This window comes from Primulina eburnea, chromosome 3 (genome assembly GCF_022965805.1).
Source record: "Primulina eburnea isolate SZY01 chromosome 3, ASM2296580v1, whole genome shotgun sequence".
NCBI classification, from domain to species: Eukaryota; Viridiplantae; Streptophyta; class Magnoliopsida; order Lamiales; family Gesneriaceae; genus Primulina; species Primulina eburnea.
Window position 1 is genome coordinate 3758858 of NC_133103.1, and position 22935 is coordinate 3781792.

The following is a 22935-nucleotide window of genomic DNA, read 5'->3' on the forward strand; positions in this document are numbered from 1 at the left end:
GTATGCCATATGACAGACAAAAAGACAGCCACCCCCCCCCCCCCCCCCCCCCCTCTTCCCCACATTAAAAAAATCGCACTTTTTCCTTGGTGTTTCTCTATTCATATATTCTTCCAGTTCATCACCAACATCATTATTTATGGCCAATCTGTCTTCTTCGTGTCAGTTTTTGAGAAAAAATGGTCCTGATCAATTCTTCACTATAAATAAGTGTGAGAATTTTTTATAGTGAAGAATTGATCAACTTTGGTATTAAAAAAAAAGCTTTGATCAACTGAGGTAAATTAAGAAATATATGAAGCTCCCATTTTAAGCAAACCATAACTGATTTTGTACAATCGCGCCCCCCATGTTTACATTTATTACAAGTTATTGATGGGATAAATAGATTAGACAAATAAGAACCCAACAGTTTCTGAGCAATACATCAACATCATATGGCAGACTCGTGAGATTGCCTACAGTTTTTAAAATCTTTTAATTAGTATTAATTGTGAGATTTATTATTTCTGAACATTAACATTCTATTTGAACGATCTTTATCAAAAAAAAAAATTATTATATCTTTGAAAGCATGTTACTTTCATTGATTGAGATTTGTTCTAAACTTTATTTAATTTCAAACGATTTAAAAACAATTGAAATAAATGAAATATTATTTAAACATAATTATATTAACTCTATATAATTTATTACAAAATAAAATAAAGTGATGATAATTTATGATTTTTTTATTGATTTAATGCCAAAATTTGTCATAACTAATTATATATATATATATATATATATATATATATATATATATTTATATATATATTTATATATATATATATTTTAAGATTGAGACTTAAATCTAACTCAATATCCAAAATTAGCTTTAAAAGGAAATATTGTCACAGTCTATGTATACAACTCTCTGAAAGACTTACTCCATCTTGGACTTGGACTTAATTCAATCACTAATACTGCTTAAAAGAAGAAGATTGTCTATATATATATATATATATATATATATATATAGACAATCGGTATTCCATCGGATGTATGCTGATTGCTGTATTTATTGTGTGTATATATATATATATATACGTTTTAATGATGCATCAATATTTTCAAACAAATTATTATCATTTAATATAGCTTACGTAGACATTGGCTGTCTATTTTTTTGAAAAATTTTGTTGGCCGTTTCTAATTATCCATTGTTTGTGGTCAATTTGCATATGATTTTTTGCATTAAGATTCCCTTCCATCAGCAATTTTGTAGACAAATTAAATAGCATATCTAGTACTTGTCAATGGTGACAATTTCGAATTTTTTGTGATAATAAAAAATGCAAAATCCATAGCTTTGAGATTCCAAATAACAGTTTCAAAAATAAAATACATAAAATAAATTCCAACCACGTTTAATAAGTAAGCTTTAGAATCCTTTGTTTTTTATAGATCAAGTACAAATTTTTTTACTGTTACGGTGTTGTAAACTCATGAAGATTTAATATATTAGTCTCATATACTCATAATACACGCAACACGTGTGCCTCGGTGGCTAATATATATGATTTAGCGGATACGAATAACTAACTAGAACAAAAGTTTTAACTATGTTGTACTGAAATTACAATTTTAAATTTTATAAATTGAAATAACCATATATATAGTTATTTTGTAATTTCAACATAACTAACTATAATAAAAGTTTTAGAAACACTTCAAAACTATAATTTATGTACGCAAAAAAAAAATCCTATAATATATGTTGTCTGAAAAAAAAATTATTTAGGCATGTATATTTATTAATAAAGGAAGACGGATGAATACTTTTGGTGATGTTTTTTTAATTGTTCCTAAATTGCATTTACATCTATATATTAATAAAATATTAAATGTTAATGCAAATTGTCTGTAGCTTAACCTAGCACATTTTATTTTTTTTTCTTTTTTTATTCATTATCTTAAAATTGTAGTTTAGTTCATCATTAATTTTCACAATTATTGTATGTAACATAATCAAATCAAATTTAATGTGTAAAATTTGAAAATAAATGTGACCCATATAATTGTTAATATTATTCTATTATATCTATTTAATATAAATCAAATTAATAAAAAAAAAGTATACATACATACAATATATATTAAGAGTGAAACGTGTACGTAGCAACTTTGTTAGCTTGTTATACCAAAATACACGTTGCATTTCCGTTCCAAAATAAATACACGTGGCATTTTCCACTGTAAATATTGTGAAAATAAGGCCATATTTTTTCCTTAAAAAAATTAATAATGTCATATTTATGAAACAAAGAGCAAATCACTACTACTTATCGAACATATCATCCAGAGAAAATACATTTTTAATGTTTTAAATTTAACTTTTTGTATTTTGATGTTAAATTTCAATATTAATTATCTATTTTTTTATCATTTTAGTCATTTTTCAATAGAACGATGATGTGACACTGAACATGATGGTGTCATATTGGTGTCAAACCAAACCAAATTGTTATCATATCAACATCATAAAAATACTAAAATAGAAAAAAAAATCAAAGATAATACACTAAAAGTGAAACTTAATAATATAGATAATTAATATAGCGCACACATCGACATTTATGTAAATACGGATGAGGTTCACACAAATATTTGATGTATAATTTTGATATGCTTTATTACATCCAATAAAAAAGTGTCATATCATCAATACACACATAAGTATATGAGTATACGTCATCTTAAAAACGATCGCTCCACATTGATATTCATCATAAACAATACATGTCCTATATATATATATATATATATATATATATATGTATATATATATATGTATGTATGTATATGTATGTATGTATATATAGGCTAAGAGTCGCTTTTGTAAATGTTATGGGAAGGAAACATTGATGGAGACAGACGAAAACATTATCATCTTCATGATCAAAATTATTTATAAAATTATATATGTCCAAATGCAGGTAGTTTTCACATTTGTTCTTGAAAATCCCAGGGGCCATATATCGATTGTCCTTTGAGCCATTTGAAATGTCGATTTTGCCCCCTTGTTTGTTTCTTCCACCTCTCTACTCTCTGTGTCGCCCCAACACCTCTTTCTAATCCAAGATAAAAATATACAAAATTCATACGGAAAAAGTTTTTTTTTTTTTTTTTGTCCAAATGTTCGTCCCTTTCAAATACAACATATCACCCACCAATTTCCTGCGTAGATCTAGTTTGTGCTAATGGTATTGTTGCCGACTCTCTCACTGGCGATATGATTGAGTGGCCACAGCAGCATTGCCAGGCCCGTGATTCGGAAGCCTGGGACCGCTGAGTCCAAAACCATGGCCCAGGTGTCCTATGCAAACTATATATCCTATTGAACTGGTGCAAGCATTACATGAAAACGTAATTTGTCCAAAGACATAATTTTCTTTTATAGCAAAGGTATAATAGTAATCTACATTCATAGAATCTAGACTTCTGTGTTTTAGTACAATATATCAAGTTTTTCTTCAGTGTGTATCGATATTCGAACTAGTCGATCTTGACAGACGAGTAAATTTTTCGCACAAACCAGAGGCATGAACAGAAGCCTATGGTTCCGGTAAGAATGAAGAACACATAAGAAATGATAAACATATAACCGAAGTACAAGATACCCGACACCAACTTCGTGATCTCCAGCTTCGTGCAGAAATATAAGATCGAATAACCAAAAAGATACAGAGCAGACGCGCCAGAAGTCAAATAAGCTCGCCACCACCACCGGTAATCTTCACAACATAACTGAATGTAGCATAACACAATAGTTATTTCAGCGCATGTGATGAAAAGAATGACGAAAGCCAAGAAGAGAAACCCAAAAATGTAGTAAAATTGGTTCAGCCACACAGATGTTAAGATGAAGAAAAGCTCGATGAACACTGCCCCATATGGAAGAACTCCTCCAAAAAGCATAGCGAGAATCGGATGAATGTACCATGGCTGAGGAGGGATTGGCCTAGGAATTTTATTCGTTTTCACAGGGTCATCAGAAGACGGTGTTTTTCGGCCCAAGAAACTGCCTAAGAAGACCAGGGGCACCGATATTCCGAACCACAAGAGCACGAGTACAAACATTGTTCCGAAGGGTATGGCCCCTGAAGATTTCTCCCCCCATATTAGGCCATTCAGAATAAAAAAAATGGTGAAAAGAACAGAAGGCAACATGACGGCTGTTTGAAGGGGTATTTTCATCCATTCCGAGCCTTTAAACATGTTGTACATACAACTCGAGGAATAGCCAGCGAATAAACCCATAAAGACCCACAAGAAAACCATGACTGTCATCAGCCCTCCTCGATTTGAAGGTGAGAGGAAACCGAGCATTGCAAATATTATAGTCACGAAAGTCATTCCGAGGACTTGGACTCCAGTTCCAACATACACACACAGTAAACTGTAATTGTTAGGTGGTCTAAAGACATCAGCATGCACCAATTTCCACCCGGTTTCATCCAGCACTTCATCTTGATCCAACTGGTTATATTTCACAATATCTTTGTGAAGGGTTCTCATCATGATCAGAGCTACGATTCCAGATAAGAAAAGGACTATCATCAATGAATTGATTATTGAAAACCAATGTATCTGATCATCTTTCATAAAAAGATATATATCCCATCTTGACGCCCATCTGATATCACTAGACTGAAAAAGGGACGTTACAGTTATAACGTTCGAACAAGGAAAATCGGTAATGTAACTTGAAATTTGTAATTTAAAAAGATATATTCATACCTCAAATGAAACATCGTAGGTGAATACTACCTCTTTATCTGCATCAATTTCTTGGGGAAGTATGCCTAGTTTGGTTTGGGTGTTTGGCATGCATGTTGTTAACTTAGTGATATTCTCCTCCCATTTCTCGTACTTATGATTGATGCTGCAAATACAGCGAGTTGAAAACAGCATGATAAACTTTATATTATTGGTCAAGGAAATGCTTAGTAATACATGACAAACCTTTGTGGAAAGACCTCGAACCCGACAACACGGGCAGTGTTAGCATCTGGATCCGGGTGATACTTTATTTTGAAGCTCAGGTGGTTGTATATAAAATGTTTATGGTCTTTGCTCTGATTAAGAAATGATAGCCAATCAAAAAACATAAAATTAGATACATTTTTTGAATCATGTAGTTTATATGAGTGAATCTTACTCCAGAAATAGTTGTCTTGAATCCAACTCGAAACCCACGTTCATAAATTTTCTGCTGACTTCCATCCATCGTTTGCCAAACAACTGCAATTGGAAGATTGTCCAGAATCCTGCACCAACAAAACTAAAATAAAATAAAACAAAACAAACTGGAAGAGAAGTACTTGGACGAACTTATGAAGAACAGTGTTACATGTGGACTCGATAATCTTCGTCAATCTTTTTCTTGAAGTTCTTTGCCGCTGAAGCATCAAGATTTACTCTACAAGCTATTTTACAAGACAGTGGCACCTTCATATTAAACTGTAACAGATTTAAATTCCACAATGTCAGACAATTAATCAACATAACTATTTCTACAGAGAACAACCAATACGATGAATACACTCACAGTGTACACGGAATTCTCAATCCGGTCACCTCGAAGAACTTCTCCTAAATTTTCTGCTCCGTTCCTAACATTTTGAGGTTTGCAGTAACGTAAGAAGTAATAGTCATATGGAAGCTGTGTCTTGGTTGATGAAAGTTTGTTCACTTTTACTTCAAGAGTTTCGCCCTGAAGATAAGTAGAAGCCATACATCATTCATAAAGCAACAACATATAACGATTACGTCCTATTCACGAGCTAGATGGTACGTTAATTCCATTGAACAATTTTTATGTATTATGTCGAATTAAAGTCAGGAGAGGGAACGAGAAAGAAGAACAGAGAAGATCATTATATAATTTCAAAAGCGGTCGAAAATCAGGATAAGAATGAAATTATATAGAGACTTGATTAACACCAGGAGACAAGGATCAATGATTGCTGAAAAATATATAGAGTCACTATGGAATCGAATGCTCAAAAAACACAATAAACATTCATACATGCATTGCAATTTGCAAATATTAACATAGAGAATCACCTTATTCAAGCAAATTTCAAAAATCATATAAAAGAGAAACACGAGTTTCACTAATTCGCCACAAACAAACTTCCCACCACCAGTACTAGATCCAAAACCGAAATCGATATTGTCTCCCAAAAGCCGGAAAAGAAAGCACGTTTCGGTTCCGGTTCCAAAAACGTAATTGGAAGCCCCCGAAAACCGCTACTGAAGCATGTTTCGGTTTTGATTTCAAAATTAAATAAGACCTTACGGTTCAAATTCCAAAAACGTAATTGGAAGCCCACTTCCCAGAAATAAAAAGTCACAAAAAATGAGACCATGCGGAATCATAGCGGAGACCAAACTAATCTATTCCGTTTCCACCTTCAATTAAAATCCAAACCATAATTTCAAAAGCAAAACTATCTGTTTCACTATCTTAGCGAAAACTAAGTGCAACATATTATCAAATACATTATCAACTCGTCAAGTTGCGAGTGAATACGCAAAAAAAAAAACCAGGCATCAGCAATATGACAAGAAAAGATCCAATCTTTCAACGCAAGAACACATAAAAACATAATGCATGTTGCTGGCATACAGAAACAGATAAAGCGACTTCTTTTTACCAGTTGAAAATCACGAGGAGCAACCCCGGGAAGATAAAACCCATTTGCCGGCGACATTAAAATCAGCAGTAACGCTAGCATTATCGTTGTCATTTTTCCCATTCTTTCAGAAGTTTTTTGTGAAGTAAACTTTCATTTTGGGAGCCAGTTTTAAATGCATTGAATGGTTTGGTTTACGACGCCATTTAATTCATGGAGTCAACTCTCTGTAACTCAGTTGACTTCGTATCGCTGATGGCAGTTTTTAATATCCTTCAGTGTTAGGAATGTGGAAATTAGCGATTTTAATTAATTACAACGGAGCGTGTTTGTCACGGAGCAAATAAATAATAATTATAATAATAATACAACTTGAAAACAAAACCGAACCGTTATTTTTCTAAAAATAAAAAAAATTAATCATTTCTCATATAAAAACAAAGTAAAAATTTGTGTGAGACTGTCACAGATCGTATTTTGTGAGACGGATTTATTATTTGGATTATCCATGAAAAAATATTAGTTTTTATGCTAAGAGTATTATTTTTTATTGTGAATATCGGTAGGGTTGACTCGTCTCACAGATAAAAATTTGTGAAATTGTCTCACAAAAGACCTATTATAAAAACAATTAGTTGATTATCATATTGATATATGAAATATTCATTATATTCCACCCCCACATAATTTTATTTTTTACTTTAATTTGGCTTGTTTAGTGCATTTAGATCCTTTAGCCTTCTGATTTATAAACTAGATTTGACTTACTGTTTACCCATTATTACTCAATATTGGACTTTTTTTATAAAAAAATTAAGTACATGGAGTGAACATAATTGAACTCAATATGTGTAGCTAACAATAAAGTTGGATTTTAAATTTATTTACTTCTATCTAAACTTTTATAGAAAAATTATAAGTTACACACAATACACGCACAAATATGGCCAATATATTTTAAGACATTTATTTGATTTAAGATAATAATTGAGGTAAGAATAATACCTTGTCTGCACATATTGCCCTACAAGAGTACTCGCCCTCTACAATAATTGTCTCCCGAAATACAACAAATATAATTACGAAAGAGTGCTGCTGCGAATTTCAAAATTTATAAACGAACACAAGGATTAGAATTGTCTCAATTTTAATCTAAATTATTATTTTCAATGATATTATTTTAATCTAGATTTTACAGATTTTTGTTGAGTTCATATATTCTTATATATTTGTAAATAGAATTTCATTGAGTTTTGTTTACGTCTTGCAAAACTTTTATACATATTTGTACAAAAAATCATATATATATATATATATATATATATATATATATATATATATATATATATATATATATATATGTGTGTGTGTGTGTGTGTGTGTGTGTGTGTGTGTGTGTGTGTTGATTTGTATTCTTAATTATATCTTTTTATTTTTCATTGATTTATTTGAAATAATAATTAGTTTACGTTAATAACATCTTTAATTTGAAATAATTTTTTATATATATCAATGTAAAAACAATTCAAAACATTATTTATTACTGTGTAAATATATTTTTTAACAAAAATATGATAGTCTATAGACTAACTATAAAATATTAGAAAAGAATTTAGAAATCAATTTTTAATCATATTAAAAAAACCATTTTTATTCAAAATTTTAATAAAGAAATTAAATTTTATTTATCAGAAATTATTATCACTTTCAATTTTATTGGGGAAAATGAAAATATTTGAAAGTGAAAAGAGAATATAAATTAGTTTGTGAGTGTATGTGTATATATATATTTGAGGACGAGACAGAGAGGAAAAGAAGGAAAGTTGGAAAAATCCATCCAAATCTTTAGTTTATGCGAAATGTTTTTTGACGAATTATAGTTGTAATTTAGACTTTAATTTGTATATATTAATGAATTTCATAGAGTTACTAAATGTTTATTGACATTTTGAAAATCTCTAATCTTTTGTAGAGTTTTTCATAGTCAATGTTGAATAACGTTATTCAACATTATGAAAAACTCTACAAAATTCTATTTTAAATATAATTAGACTTCTACAGAATATATAAAAGTTTTGATATTGCATACTTATACACTTTAAAGTTCTATAAAAATAAATTAAAGTCATTTAATCTCTTACATTGAATATCTGACGAGTGTTACAACGTTAGATATTAAGGTTCAATTTAAAAAATATTAAAATCTAGTCATAACGATTCGAGAAAATTGTGTTGGTCATAATTGCTAGCTTGGGCTTAGCCAACAGAAATTAAATCAAGCCCTAAAAGTTATTGGCAGAGATTGATATTTGGGCCTAAACATTTATCTGAACTAAAACATGAATAAAAACCCGTTTAAAGTTCGACCCGATCTTCTAGTTGTTCCAGAGCCCAAACTTCGAATACATGTTAGTAGTGCGATAAGACTCAAAATTGATCTATAAATTACCACGAAACTAAAACTTATATCCAACTTTATTTTTATTTTGAAAATTTTATATGGGAATTGTTGGATTCTAATTTTGGGCAGCTTCAGCTAAAATCGATTTCGAAATAACAATAATATATAAAAAAAATCAGTGTTTTCAAAAACGATAGATGCTAAGCTGACAGCCACCCACCCACCACCTAGTGTCTAGATGCTTAGGCATATGATTTTTTTTTAATCTAAATATCTAATTTTTCTTGTTCATTTTCATATTTCTCCAATAATTCATTCATATCAGATTCAAAATTAAAATCAATATCATATTCATCATCTTTATCCGATATAAATTAATTAAAAAATCAGTCGAACAATCTTTATTAAAAAAATCATTTTTTTTAAAAATGCTCGTCTAGACGATTTTGAACCGGCTAAACGACCCAACCGATTTTTTCAATAACATCTAAAAGAATCGTCTTTCTAAAAAACAGGACGAACTACCGCGGGAACTAAAAACTTTTTAGGCGGTCATGCACAAGTCTTTTAGAACACCGAAAAAAAAAACATATATCTACATTGTGGCCTGTAAAGCACATACGAACACAGTACCCACCCCACCCCACCCCACCCCACCTACCAATCTCTATATGTCCACGAGTTGTGATGTGAAGTGTGCAAGTTGCACAAAAGATGCTCATCTCTCTTATTTCTGTCCTTTTAGGTTATCATTTCACGTGCCACAATACGGAGGAACGACTAAATTCAATTACTTTTTCTTCATATAAAAAAGAAATTTAAGTTTCATTTTTTATAATTTTAAAAAAAATATAAAAGTTACGTGAAAAGCATTGTATTAATATTCAATCGAGTTCTGCATATTTTTGTGTTGATTTATGTTTGAATATGTCCATATGATCATATATATATATATATATATCAGTTGTGGACTCTTAAAAACAAATTGAATTTGGTAACAGATATTTCGATCCAATTATTTCAAGCGAAGCTCGAGCTTGATCGTCTAATGATTTCATTTAGTTGAATAAAATCCTACCGATTTTGTAAAGATTTTACTAATTAAATGAAATATCGTCGTCATTTTGTATTCTCATTTTACCAAATATTAAAATGATATTTGTAATTCCAAATTCCATCAAATTCTCTTCATGAAACAGATTGTAAATATTAAATGTGTTTAGATGTATAGATTTGAAGTTAGAAATTTTAAATCTAAAATAACAAATGTATTTATTTGTTTGGATAAATATATTAAATAATGAATTTTAAATATTAAATATTTTTTCAAAAAAATCATATTATGATAGATTTCGAGTTGAATCGTACTTTAGATATATCGTTTTCTTGGACAAATGAACGGTCACGATCAGATCACATGATCCCGCCTTATATTCTGCACAAAGAACAGACAAATGAACTATTTAATATCTTGGTCGTTTAGTCAAATTATCAAAGATATCCGAGTTAATAATCTATAATGTTTCCACGTCATGTTTCCCGATTTGACCCAAATCTATGCTTGGGTCCTCAGAATATATTGATGTTTGTTTATTTTTGGATAGAAAATCTATTTCAAGAATGCATACATAAGCATGATATATCTATATATATGTATTGTGTGTGTATATACATATATATCATTTTGCTCAATTGGTCGGAAAATTACATTTTTGTCATATATATTTTTTTTCCTTAAGATTTTGATAATTTATGTTGTAAAATCTCAGTGTTAATCTATATGTTTCAGTTTTGTCATTTTCATCGAGGATGATGATATAACACTACACATACACGTCAGACCGTGTCGGTGTCAAATTACAATCGCATCGCTGCCACGTCAATGATTCAAAAAAGTAATGAAATTACAAAAAAAAAACATATATAACATAATAAAATTAATTTTGGCAGTATAAATTAGTCAAAGTGCAAAAAAGTAAATATACATATATGATTAAAAATACAGTTTTATCCTTGTTTATTTGGTTGGGAAATTGAAAATTGACTAGTTTTACCATGCATGCATCCGATCAAGAGTTAGCAGTGTTGCCTAACTAGCTAGCTACCGTGGGACACAAAAAGTATTGACGAAATGAAACAAAACAAATGTGATGCATTAACGAAAATTAAAGAGAAAAAAAAATATATGAAAATATTTTAATTCAAATAATAAAAAAGATAAGCATATATTATAGCATTGATCGAGAAATAAGCCAACCATCTTTTCTTGCTCTCATACTAATCTTAGCATTATTATGTATTGGAAGGGAAAGCAAATATGATTCATCGGATCACAAATTTACATCCGTAAGACGGGTCAATCAGAACCATACATCAAGTAAAAAGTTATACTTTTTAGATAACAAATAATATTTTTTTATATATCGAATAGAAGATTTGTCGATATGACTGATAATGACTTATTTTATACGTGTGTGTATATATATTAAAATTTGAATGACTTAAGTATAACGTCATGAAAAACCGTAAGTCTAGTCTTTTCATATCTTTGGATCAAATAATTCATGTACCATATGTAAAAAAAAAAAAAAATTTTGCAGCTTTCCTGGAAGTGGATTTATCGAGTAATTTGCACATACATACGTACGTACCTCTTTTCAAAGATTAAAACTATTTTCTAGAAAATATAATTATGATTCCATATCTCACACCAGCTGGCCTGACCAGGAATTATATATTAGGAGGAGAGGAGGATGAATATATAAATGAAATTACAAGAGCAAAATACTCATAAATTTTTCTTCATACTTCATCTTTTTCACCATCACAAGTTCGTTTTTCCTCACAGGATTCAACCAAAATCCGTGGATTTCGAATTCCATCTCGAGCCACACATGCAATCACTAGAAATTTCCGTTAAGCTACATACCGATCCTGATTCGATTAAAAACAACTCAAAAGACTACGGGAACCTCGGCCAAGAAATCCCGTCTGCAGTTCTTTATCCATCATCCATCAATGACATAATATCGCTAATCAAATTTGCAAACAATCTTTCTACTCCATTCACCATTGCTGCACGAGGGAGTGGACATTCTGTACGAGGACAGGCCTCGGCGCGTGGAGGGGTGGTGGTTGATATGAAATCTTTGAGAATGATTTCTGGAAATGCCATTAAAATTTCTCGGAACCCGGATTCATTAGGGTTTTATGCAGACGTCCGAGGAGAGCAGAGGTGGATCGACATTTTGTTCGCGACGTTAGAACATGGGCTTGCGCCTGTTTCATGGACTGATTATCTACACTTAACTGTTGGGGGAACGCTGTCTAATGGAGGGATTAGTGGACAATCCTTTCTACATGGTCCTCAAATTTCCAATGTTCTTGAAATGGATGTCATAACCGGTACAAGTACACACACATGCGTATACGTATGTATGAATGCATGTGTGTATATATATATATCTATATATATAATCTTATTTTTAAGATATTGCATGTAGATGGAAGTGTGATCTTGCAGAGTTTGTAGTGGGTATCAGAGAACATGATAACATAGTTTGTCATTGTCTGTCTCCGCCCTTTTATTTGGAACCAATAGCATCTTCCACGGACCTATACACTAAAAAGGATTCTAGCAATGAATATTTGGTTTACAAGATTTGGGTAGATTTCGTTAGGGAATATATATATATATATATATATATATATATATATATACACAAACATTTTTAAACATAATATTATCAAGAAGAGGCATGTCATTTCGGCATATTACAAGATGATTTAATTTCTCGCGCGCTCCAAATAAAAATAAAATTCAAATTCAATTATTTTTCTTCAAAAACGTAAATTTTTCTATTCATACTATTTCTGTCTTTGATGTAGCATGGGTGAATGACGGACTTGTAGGAAGAAAGACGACATTATCATAATGAAAAAAAGAACATCTTAAATTACATGTTTTTTATTTGAAAAACGGTGTATATGCGCTAGTCTTGGTGCTTAATTTACCCTCGTACTGATGAATTCTCTCTTCTACATGTTGATTTAGGTAAGGGGGAATTAATGACTTGCTCAAAACAGACAAATTCTGAGCTATTTTATGCAGTTCTTGGGGGTTTAGGGCAGTTTGGCGTCATAACCAGAGCAAGAATAGTACTAGAGAAAGCACCATCAAGGGTAAGCATTACAGGCCGGCTTCTCTTTTACTAATATTCGAACATTAATCGGAAATATTCAATTCAACTTCATTAAATTCATCATTATTTGGTGTATAGAATAAATCAACTTGATCATTTGGTATAGGCTCACCATGCTAGTTAATCATAAATGAATAGATATATTAAACAAATAAAAAAACGAAAAAGAAAAGAAATGACAACATAGGTAATTATGAATTTTAGTATATCTTTTTTTAAGGTTTGTTTCGTTAGGCAAAATGGGTGAGATTGATATACAGTGACTTCTCCAAATTCACACAAGATCAAGAGCATCTCATCTCAATAGCTAATGGCCCAAATTATGTTGAGGGATCCCTCATCACAAATCATAGTTCTCCGAATAACTGGAGGTCTTCCTTTTACTCACCTTCCCATCAATCCAAAATATTTTCGCTATCTCGCCACACTCAAGGCCTCCTCTACTCTTTGGAACTCGTCAAATATCACGATCACGATCACGATCTTGATGCCGTTGATCAGGTAAACTAGCTTAGTGTTTCTACTTTAATTATTATAGAGGTTTTGCCCCCAAAATAATTACTATGATTTTTAATGTCTTGTAGGAACTCGAATCATTGCTAAAAGAATTGAATTACATTCCGGGCTTCATCTTCAAGAAAGATGTCTCATTCGTTGATTTCCTCAGTAGAGTTGGAAGTATTGACAGTACTCAAAGTACAGAAGAAGAAAAGATCGAAGCTCATCCATGGCTCAATCTCTTCGTGCCAAAATCGCGGGTTTCGGATTTTAACACTGGCGTTTTACTCAATATAATTCACAGATGTAATCTCATCTCCGGACCCATTCTTTTCTATCCACTTAGCCGAAAAAAGTACCAACATCCTGACATATATGTCATGTTCATTCCTTCTTAAACCTTTACTTTATTAATAATAATATTGCTACAACTTTGGCAGATGGGATGATCGAATGTCTGCCGTTACACCAGATGAAGATATCTTCTACGCTTTAGGGCTGCTGCATACGAGTTACATGTCGAACGAATCAGAGATATTCGACAAGGTAAACGATGAAATAATGGAGTTTTGTGAAGAGGGTGGCATCGAGGTGAAGCAATATCTTCCGCATTACAAATCCAGGAATGATTGGATAAAGCATTTTGGGCCAAAATGGAGTGTTTTTCAAGAAATGAAGATGAAGTTTGATCCCAATATGATATTATCACCAGGACAAAGAATTTTCAATCTTGTCTGATGGTTTTGAATAATTAATTATGAATTTATGATATTACTTACGAATAAATGGAATAAAGTTAGTTTTCAAAATATTACCATAGCCTGTCCGTCATGATTTTGATGTGTTGGCTGCGAATTTGTCTGATGAAAAACTGCAATTATGCGATTTAATTTGAATTCAATTTTAAAATGAAAAATTGTTATATTTGTCAATGCTAATTAGTTTAAAGAACTCATCACCACTAATCCTCATTTCAATTGTATTTTTTTTTCCACAAACTTTGTTCTCAATTGTAACTAATTTATCGAATAAGGCTGCTATTAGGATAATCTAAACTAGAACTCAGGTAACGTTTTCGGCGGGTTAGGTAAGCTCTTTCCATAATTACTAACTTACCCTTTCAATATCTGAATATAAACGCACATCTCACTTTTCTGAAAAAACATTCGACCGGAACTTGTTAACAAAAAGGAATGAGGCGAGTCAACGAGAGAGACTTGGGTAATTGAAATATCAATGATGATGTGGCATATATTAATTGTATTTTAGCTAAATGTAGGAAATTTTTGAGTTAGCTATCCACATTAAATAGGTACCATGAGATTATGCCCAAAAAAATCAGTAAAACCAGTACAATAATCTCTTCGAAACAACTATTTTTTCTTGCTTCTCCAAATTACTCACTTTTCCTTTCAGAACTTCCTTTACAACTTCTTCAGGAATTGAACAAAATCTCACCTATGTACAAGGAGCATCTGGTTCTCGCAACCATAATTCAGTTTTACAGGAAACTGGGAACCAAAAGAACGTGAGAAATAACTGCAGCACTTGCAAGGATGGCTCGTCTTTATACGTTACATTGTATAAGTTGCAGGTACTTTATCAACATTTTGGCAAAAGTTGATCACCACTTGTTCAGGATCAACAAGATCAAATTACACGACAACTTTGTTAGTTGATTTGGAAATGTGAAGACCCGGATCAGTTCTATCTAGTTGGGACAGACAGAGCAGTTAGCTCCGTGTTTATCCTCATTCAGAAGCTGTTGTAGTGCACAAAGTGGAAGTTTCTGGAGCTTACTTGGGCCAAAATTTTCCGCCTTTCGAGGAGAACTGGATTTCATGCCGAAACTGCAGTAGTATTCCATCTAATCAGGCTTGTGTGGGCGTGGGCGGGCGCGGGACGGCATGGGCAAAACATGTAAAGAAACTGGAAGTTTGAGAACTAAATTGTATTTACTGTAAAGTGATTAATAGGACCAGAAATAACGGATCTCCCTAATGTAGAAGTGGTATTAATAACTAAGGCTAATCAAAAACCACGGTGACAATTGACATGACTCGTCCAATTTCTGGATCCCAGGCCAAAACAGTAGAACTAGTAGGTTGTAATATTTGATCTTTTCTAGAGCCAAGTACAAACTGAATCGCAAAAAATTAGCAAAAGCTATCAATCATACAGGCAATATAATTATAAATCATGTCTCTGAACAAGAAATTTCTTCGCAACATACTCAATGTGGTTTCTATGAATATCTATCGATCATTCGGTAGGTAAACTCACCTCCCCTTCTTCTAAATGAATTATATTAGTTATTAAAAAGAAAAAAACAAGGGAAGATCATCCTGAAGGGAAAGCTTGGATCTTTGCCCAAAAAGTCAGAGCTTTACCGCATGCATCCTTCTTCCACTCAGGCATATCATAAGCAGACAATCCAACACCCCTAAGTTCCTGAGCAAGATGCCTCTCCCCTGTTTCAGGCATCGGGTCTTCCCACGGCCTATTCAGATCCTTTGGAATGGAATCCAACGTTGTTCTTTGCTGCTGTTCCCGAACCTCTCTCCTCTCTTTTATTAGAGCAGACTGAAGAGCTGCTGCACGACTTAAAGACCCCTCAGGATTCTTGAATATCTTCACAGGAGACATGTCAATGGAGGATCGACTCTGACCCTGCAAAAAGACAGGCTCGTCCTCGTTCAATTCAATCTCAAGTTCCTCTTCCGCACCTTCCTCTTGATAAAGCAAACCATCAGTCTCTTCATCAAACATCGGATACTCCTTTACACCCATAACACCTGAGGCTATAAGTTGCTTAGCCTCCCACATTTCCGGTGAACTCATCCTTTTAACCGGCCTTCGCGACTGCACAACAACCTCCTCCTCGGTGATTTTGATCCCTGAAAGACCGATCCTACCCCTCATGCCTCCACCATCATTTAAACTTGAAGGATTTATTCTCGAAACATCCTCCTCCTCACCCCTTTTCAAGGGTAACAAATCCTTTCCACTATTCTGATCCACATCCCTCATTGACAAACTCAACTTATTCCCACTAACAGATATAACTTTCACATATACCTCCTGATCCCGCTTCACTACATCCTTAGCATTAGCAATCCTCCTGGTTGCCATCTGAGAGACATGTACCAAACCCTCTTTTCCCCTAAATCCCTCGAGCTGAACAAAACAGCCAGTATCCATCACCCTTGACGCCCTACCTTTAAAAACTTTGTATAACTCCGGCTCTCCTCCCTCGACCCCTTCCTCTCGTTTTCCCTATCTTCATCGTACTCACCTCTCCTATACCTTTCACTTCTACTACAGTCCCCATCCCCATCCCTAACCATGTCCCTGTATTTCCCCCTACCTCTGTCACCATAGTAGCCATCTCTATCCTTGCCCCAATCATTAACTTTGTCTCTCTCCCTTCCTCTATCATTATCTGTGTCTCTCTCTCTATCCATCCGCCTCTCTCTTTTGTCTCTATCCCTCTCCATATACATATTATCCTCATCATCATCCTCCGTTATCCTCCGCACTTTCGCCTCTTCTTCTATCTCCTTCTCCAATTCCCTCACTCTGTCCCTGCCATCCTTAATATTCAAAGCCGAGAATGCAGATTTACCTCCCTCCTTTGATCCTTTATCTGATTTCGACCATGCCTTGGGAGGTAAAATCGCGTGAATGACAGTAAGCAATGTCTTTACAAAATAATCGGGCATTTCCGCGCCATTCTCTTTCAGTTTCCCGTCAAATTCATCCAAAGTCTCGCAGTTTCGACCAATGTCCGTGATGAACTCGGCCAACACCTTCTCCCCAAAACCTAAATGCGTATCTAACTCGGTACACATATTTGAAACCAGTGATAAATACTCCAATTTCTACAATCCATCGTCTTTACTTTCTGCTCCCATCTTCTTCCGAATAAAAAAGAGAGATTTTTTTAAAAGAAATTAATTTATCAAAATAATTTTTTTATTATATCAAATTACAAATATATCTCATATTTTTTAATTCTTATTCACCGTCGATTTCTTCATCTCAAACTCTTTATTTTATTATATCATCAATTTCGTACGTATAGAGACGACCGCGAAACACATCAATCCTATCTTTTTAAACAAATATGATTTATTTTTTTCACTTAAGTTTTATGCAAAAAATTTTGATTTATATTTATATTATTGTGTTAATAGGTATATGAGTTATGATAAACTCATTTTGTTTTAAAGATTTGGTGTATATATTCATAAACTGTTAGTATGGAATAAGGTAGAGACATAATTGATGCTATAGGATTTTTTGTTTATATTGTATATACTCACATTGATGTAATTATTACGTTACATAACCATAGTGTTTCATAACCATGCTGATTGATGATTTTGTTTATATTATTTTGCATGAGCAACAATCGTAATTAAAATATTATAATCTTGATGATTTCGTATGCACCAATTCAAACTAACAATTCAAAAATTTATTAAAATATGTTTGTTGATATAAGTAAGTAGTATTAAAAAATTAATATATTATAACAAATGTTAATCAACTCTTAAAAAAAATAATAAATAATTAAATAAATTAATAATGAAATAGAATATGTGTGGTCATAGAAAAAGAGTAAATTTAAGATTTTTAAATTATATAAGACATAAACAAAGAAAGTCATTTTTAAAATTATGACGTTGAAATAAACTAAAATAATCAATTTCTCAATAAAAAAATACGTAAAATCGGGCGTGGCGGGGATTTGAGAAAATTAGGGATTTGGGCATGATATATAATAGATTATGTTTTGCGGTCGACCATAGTGTTAATTTTTGTGGGAAGATAATTATATATATAATTTGATATGTTTGATCATAATAAATAAATCATTTTTGAATATATAATTTAATATGTTTCGTCATATTCAATATATGAATAACATATCGTTGGTGTTAAAGAAATTAACACAATTATCTAACAACATATCAAAATTATAATAAAATAAAACAAAACACATGCATACATACTCATGGGTTTTGATATTATTTTTCAGACTTACGCTATGCGTAGAAAAATGAAATTTTAAATCTCTAGATTTGAAATTAAAGAATATGCCTATTTGGGTAAAGTAAGGAACTCGTGGTTCTCTGTATTTTTCGGTAGGTTCGATGCTACATGTAGGGACAGTGTCCTCACATAGTTTGGATGGATAAGATTTACACACATATGTGATTTTAAAAAAAAAATTAATGAACCTCACGTATGTGTGGTTAAATTTTAGCCTTTGATTCTATTATGGAGACACTACCTCTGCATGTAGAATAAAATAAACCGTATTTTTGGCATGAGCAAACTTTTTTTTTAAGTGAGGGGAGGGCTTCGATGAGACGTATAATTATAATTAGTAGACAAAAATATTCCAACTTCCAAACATGTAATCCAACACTACTATTATTAATCTCTATTATCAATTCAATTTTGGATAAACTGCTAAACTAAATAAAAATATATATACTTTTGATTAATTATTTTTTGATGGTAAACTCGTAACTTTATTGTGAAATATTGAGATCGTTCATTACAAGGTCTACCAACCAAACAGGAAAATTCCCAGGACCCCATAAATAAGGGGCTTGAGAAGAAATAGCAAAAGAAGCAAGTTTGTGCGCAACAGCATTCGCCGAACGTCGAACATGAGTCAGAATGATTTTATGTTGACCATCCAAAAGCCTCTTAATATCCAATGCAATTGCGCCGATATAACTGAAATCCTCAGCTGGGTTGGCGACTGCTTGCACCACCAGCAGAGAATCAGTTGTGATCTCATGTATCTTCAATTCACGTTATTGGATCACCCGTAATCCTTCTCGAATAGCCACCATTTCTCCATGGACAACCGATAATGGCTTAGAAATTTTTCTCCCAAATGCTATCAGCAGGTGTCCCGCGTGGTCACGCACCGCCCTGCCGATTGAATAGTTGCCAGTATCCTCATTTATCGCAGCATCCACTTCCAGTCGTTGTTGATCCATCTGCGGTCTCTGCCATCGTGTAGGCGAAGCTAACATGTTGCGCTTGTTACCTGAATTCAATGATTCGTGAGCTGATTGGTGATCCCGAAGCAATGTTTCACTCCAATCAACGTCCAAACGACCCGTCCTAGAGCCCTGGTCATGTAGAAGGCGAGTTCTGGCTTGCCAAACAGCCCATGTTCTCATCACAAAAGACTCAAGATTGGTTTTATTAAGCACGCATTTCATCCGCAAGAAAATATCAATAAGGTCCAAGCCTTGAAGATGCTTCATATTCGTCATGAACGCCGAAGCCTTCCAACACTTTTTCACCACCGGGCACCAGAAGAGAGCATGGCACGTGGAGTCCATATGGTAGTGGCAAAGTTGACAGGAGCCCGAGACAGGAACATGGTGCGTCATCAGATTCTCTTGTGTCGGAATGATGTTTGAGATAGCTCGCCACCAAAAGATGCGGACTTTTGACGGCACCGACATAGACCAGAGAAATTTCCACCACTTTTTTGAATGGAGGACCGAGTTGTGAGTGGGAGGGTTATAGAATCCGATGTCAAGTTTATATCCATCTCTCACCGAATACTTCCCTTTTGCATCGTTAAACCAGTATCTTGAGTCCTTGGGCGACCCTTGTGCTATTGGAAGCGTCAAGACATCTCGTACCTTATAGGACGGTATCACCTTGTGCAATAGAGATTCATTCCAGGAGCCATTCGAGATAAGAGTGCTGACGGTTTCAAAGTCACCTTGGTAACCCGGAGGCCGTTCCAAGGAATGAACTCCCGGGATCCAGTGATCATGGAATGTTGAGATTTCCTCCCCGGTACTCACCCGCCAACGCAGCCCCTCCTTCAAGAGATTCCTGCTCCACAAGAGTGATCTCCAAGTATACGATGGGTTAGTTCCGAGGGGAGCATGCATGATGTCCTGATGCTTGAAATATCTTGCCTTGAGAACACGCGCGAATAAAGATTCTGGATCACTGATTATTCTCCATAGCTGTTTTGCTAGTAGCGCTTTATTGAAAGACTCCAGATGCCTAAATCCCATGCCCCCCATACACTTTGGAGTGCATAGAGATTGCCAGGTTTTCCAGTGCATGTTCTTCTTCCCTTCCTGCATACCCCACCAAAAGTTAGCGCATTCCCTCTCAATAGCCGCGCTGATGGTCTTAGGTAAGTGAAAACAAGACATTGCGTATGTGGGAATCGACTGGAGCACAGACTTGATTAACGTTTCTTTGCCCCCTGCTGAGAAAGTCTTGTGACCCCACCCTTGCAATCTGGAAGCTACTCTCTCAATAAGGTTTCTGAATTGCAACTTCTTGCTTCTCAGGGAAAATGTCGGGAGGCCCAAATATATCTCATGCCCTTGAGTAATAGATATTGTAAGCCTTTGTTTTATCAGCTGTGTCAATGCCTCATCTGTATTAGGGCTGAAAGATAATGAGGATTTCTCGAAGTTAATGAGCTGCCCCGAAGCCTTTTCATATAATGAGAGACACTGACGGATACCATCACACTCCTCAATAGTGGCCTTAAAGAATATAAGGCTATCATCTGCAAAGAATAAGTGAGAGATTGGAGGGCAAGATGCAGCAATACGAATATTTTTCACTTTAGGTATATTTTTAAGACACTGCCAAAAAGTCCCTCCCTTGTTTATCAATATTCGTCCCCCTTTGGAGAATAAGCCACCACAGACCATTTGCTTTAGGCGCACCATTGATTTAACTCCTTTTGATCATCCATGGTTCGGAAGCGCTTTCGAGATCCTATAACAGGTAATATTTTCCCTAATTCACGAAACGATTTGGAGTTTTTAATACCCGTGAAGAATCCCTAATCGCAATTAAACATTCGCCTATGAACTGTTTGACAAAATGTCTGGTGTGTTTGTAGAACCAGGCAAGACCATGACTTTATGCAATCATTATGTGTTATTTGGGCTTGTGACAATTTGAAGTTCTGCGGTTTTCTCTCTTGATCCTCTCGTTTTTTTTAGCTGTTTTAAGTGTCATAACAATGAATTTCACGGCCCAGTCGAAATTTTTTTTGCTGCTGCTATTTTTTTACCAAATGCCTAAGCGTGAATGTTGCTTAATTTCAATTACAGGGATGTTACTGGCGAAGTCATTCGACGCAGATCATTACTTGAGGAAAATCGGGTTGGGAAAAGAAGACCATCATTTCTGGAAACAAGTGGGCAAAGCTCTGCTCTGCACCTACACACTTTTCGGCGTGGCATGGTTATTGAACGAGACCTCACCTTTCGGATGGTGGTCCCTGAAGCCGAGGCCAAAAGAAGAGAAAGAGCTCGCGCATCTCTACGAGCGCCGCAAGTTTCCTTACCCTGGCGACGAAGAAGCCATGAATGATTTCATTGCTAGAGGCGGGATGATTGGCACCACCATTGGTCCGAAAGGGTTAATCGATAACGATCGAGATTCATACAATTTCCAGAAAGAGTTGCAGGACAAGAAGTTGGAGCAGGAGGCTTTGAAACTGTGGTTGAGAATGAAGAATGAGATTATCGCCGAGCTTCAGGAGAAAGGATTCGACGTCGAATAGCTGTTTTTAGATGAAATTTCAGTTGTGTTTCATCTAATGTCGCTGTGCTTATAATAATATATCAGTCTTTACAAAACTTGATTGTGATAACTGATATAAATTACATGTTTTGGTCCTTTCTTTAATAGTTCGTGATTGCTTTGATGTTCATTCAAGGGTTCTATTCCCTCAAATCTCGTCGACAAAGCTCGAAAATTTTATATTAAGCCAAATCAGATACACTCAACATCTTTTTTTATCTCATCGTCGATGTTAACAGAAAGACGATCGATAAGGAAAAAAACTTAAAGTTTGAATACTGGTTTCGATATCACCGTGACATTGAAACATGCATGCATCTGTTGCCACTCTCGGGTTTCCACAATCTATGACTAACAGCATTAAGATCATTTGTGAAATTCATATAACGAACAAAACTCTATAAAAAAAAAAAATTTAATTAGCTATCAAGTACTCTTATTATCTCAAAAAGTAAGCTAGAAACCCATTAGTACTGAAAAATACTCTCATGACATCAGAAACTGGTGAACTTTCCAATTCCACATCAGCACTCCGATGAAA

The 22935-nt window shown here is 33.8% G+C and overlaps 3 protein-coding genes and 1 pseudogene across 4 annotated transcripts; 2 read left to right on the forward strand and 2 right to left on the reverse strand.

The window, feature by feature from the left end:
* Positions 1 to 3420: 3420 nt before the first annotated feature.
* LOC140825455 (transmembrane 9 superfamily member 7-like) lies at positions 3421 to 6922 on the reverse strand. Its single transcript, XM_073187240.1, has 7 exons — positions 6705 to 6922; positions 5594 to 5758; positions 5396 to 5505; positions 5204 to 5312; positions 5008 to 5120; positions 4783 to 4927; positions 3421 to 4692 (listed from the first exon to the last, which is right to left on the reverse strand). The coding sequence occupies exons 1-7, from the start codon at positions 6804 to 6806 to the stop codon at positions 3538 to 3540; spliced, it is 1899 nt and encodes a 632-aa protein (XP_073043341.1). The 5' UTR covers positions 6807 to 6922; the 3' UTR covers positions 3421 to 3537.
* A 4949-nt stretch (positions 6923 to 11871) lies between these two features.
* LOC140828032 (cytokinin dehydrogenase 3-like) lies at positions 11872 to 14554 on the forward strand. Of its 2 annotated transcripts, none has more exons than XM_073190999.1 (5): positions 11872 to 12489; positions 13139 to 13266; positions 13521 to 13787; positions 13871 to 14139; positions 14225 to 14554. In XM_073190999.1, the coding sequence occupies exons 1-5, from the start codon at positions 11979 to 11981 to the stop codon at positions 14520 to 14522; spliced, it is 1473 nt and encodes a 490-aa protein (XP_073047100.1). In that variant the 5' UTR covers positions 11872 to 11978; the 3' UTR covers positions 14523 to 14554. The 2 variants fall into 2 exon arrangements, with proteins under 2 accessions (XP_073047100.1, XP_073047101.1); XM_073191000.1 differs by having other exon boundaries at positions 13871 to 14090; positions 14225 to 14488.
* A 766-nt stretch (positions 14555 to 15320) lies between these two features.
* On the reverse strand, positions 15321 to 17710 carry LOC140825456 (probable pre-mRNA-splicing factor ATP-dependent RNA helicase DEAH5; annotated as a pseudogene).
* A 3718-nt stretch (positions 17711 to 21428) lies between these two features.
* LOC140828033 (uncharacterized) lies at positions 21429 to 22489 on the forward strand. Its single transcript, XM_073191001.1, has 2 exons — positions 21429 to 21587; positions 21920 to 22489. The coding sequence occupies exons 1-2, from the start codon at positions 21554 to 21556 to the stop codon at positions 22372 to 22374; spliced, it is 489 nt and encodes a 162-aa protein (XP_073047102.1). The 5' UTR covers positions 21429 to 21553; the 3' UTR covers positions 22375 to 22489.
* Positions 22490 to 22935: the final 446 nt, after the last annotated feature.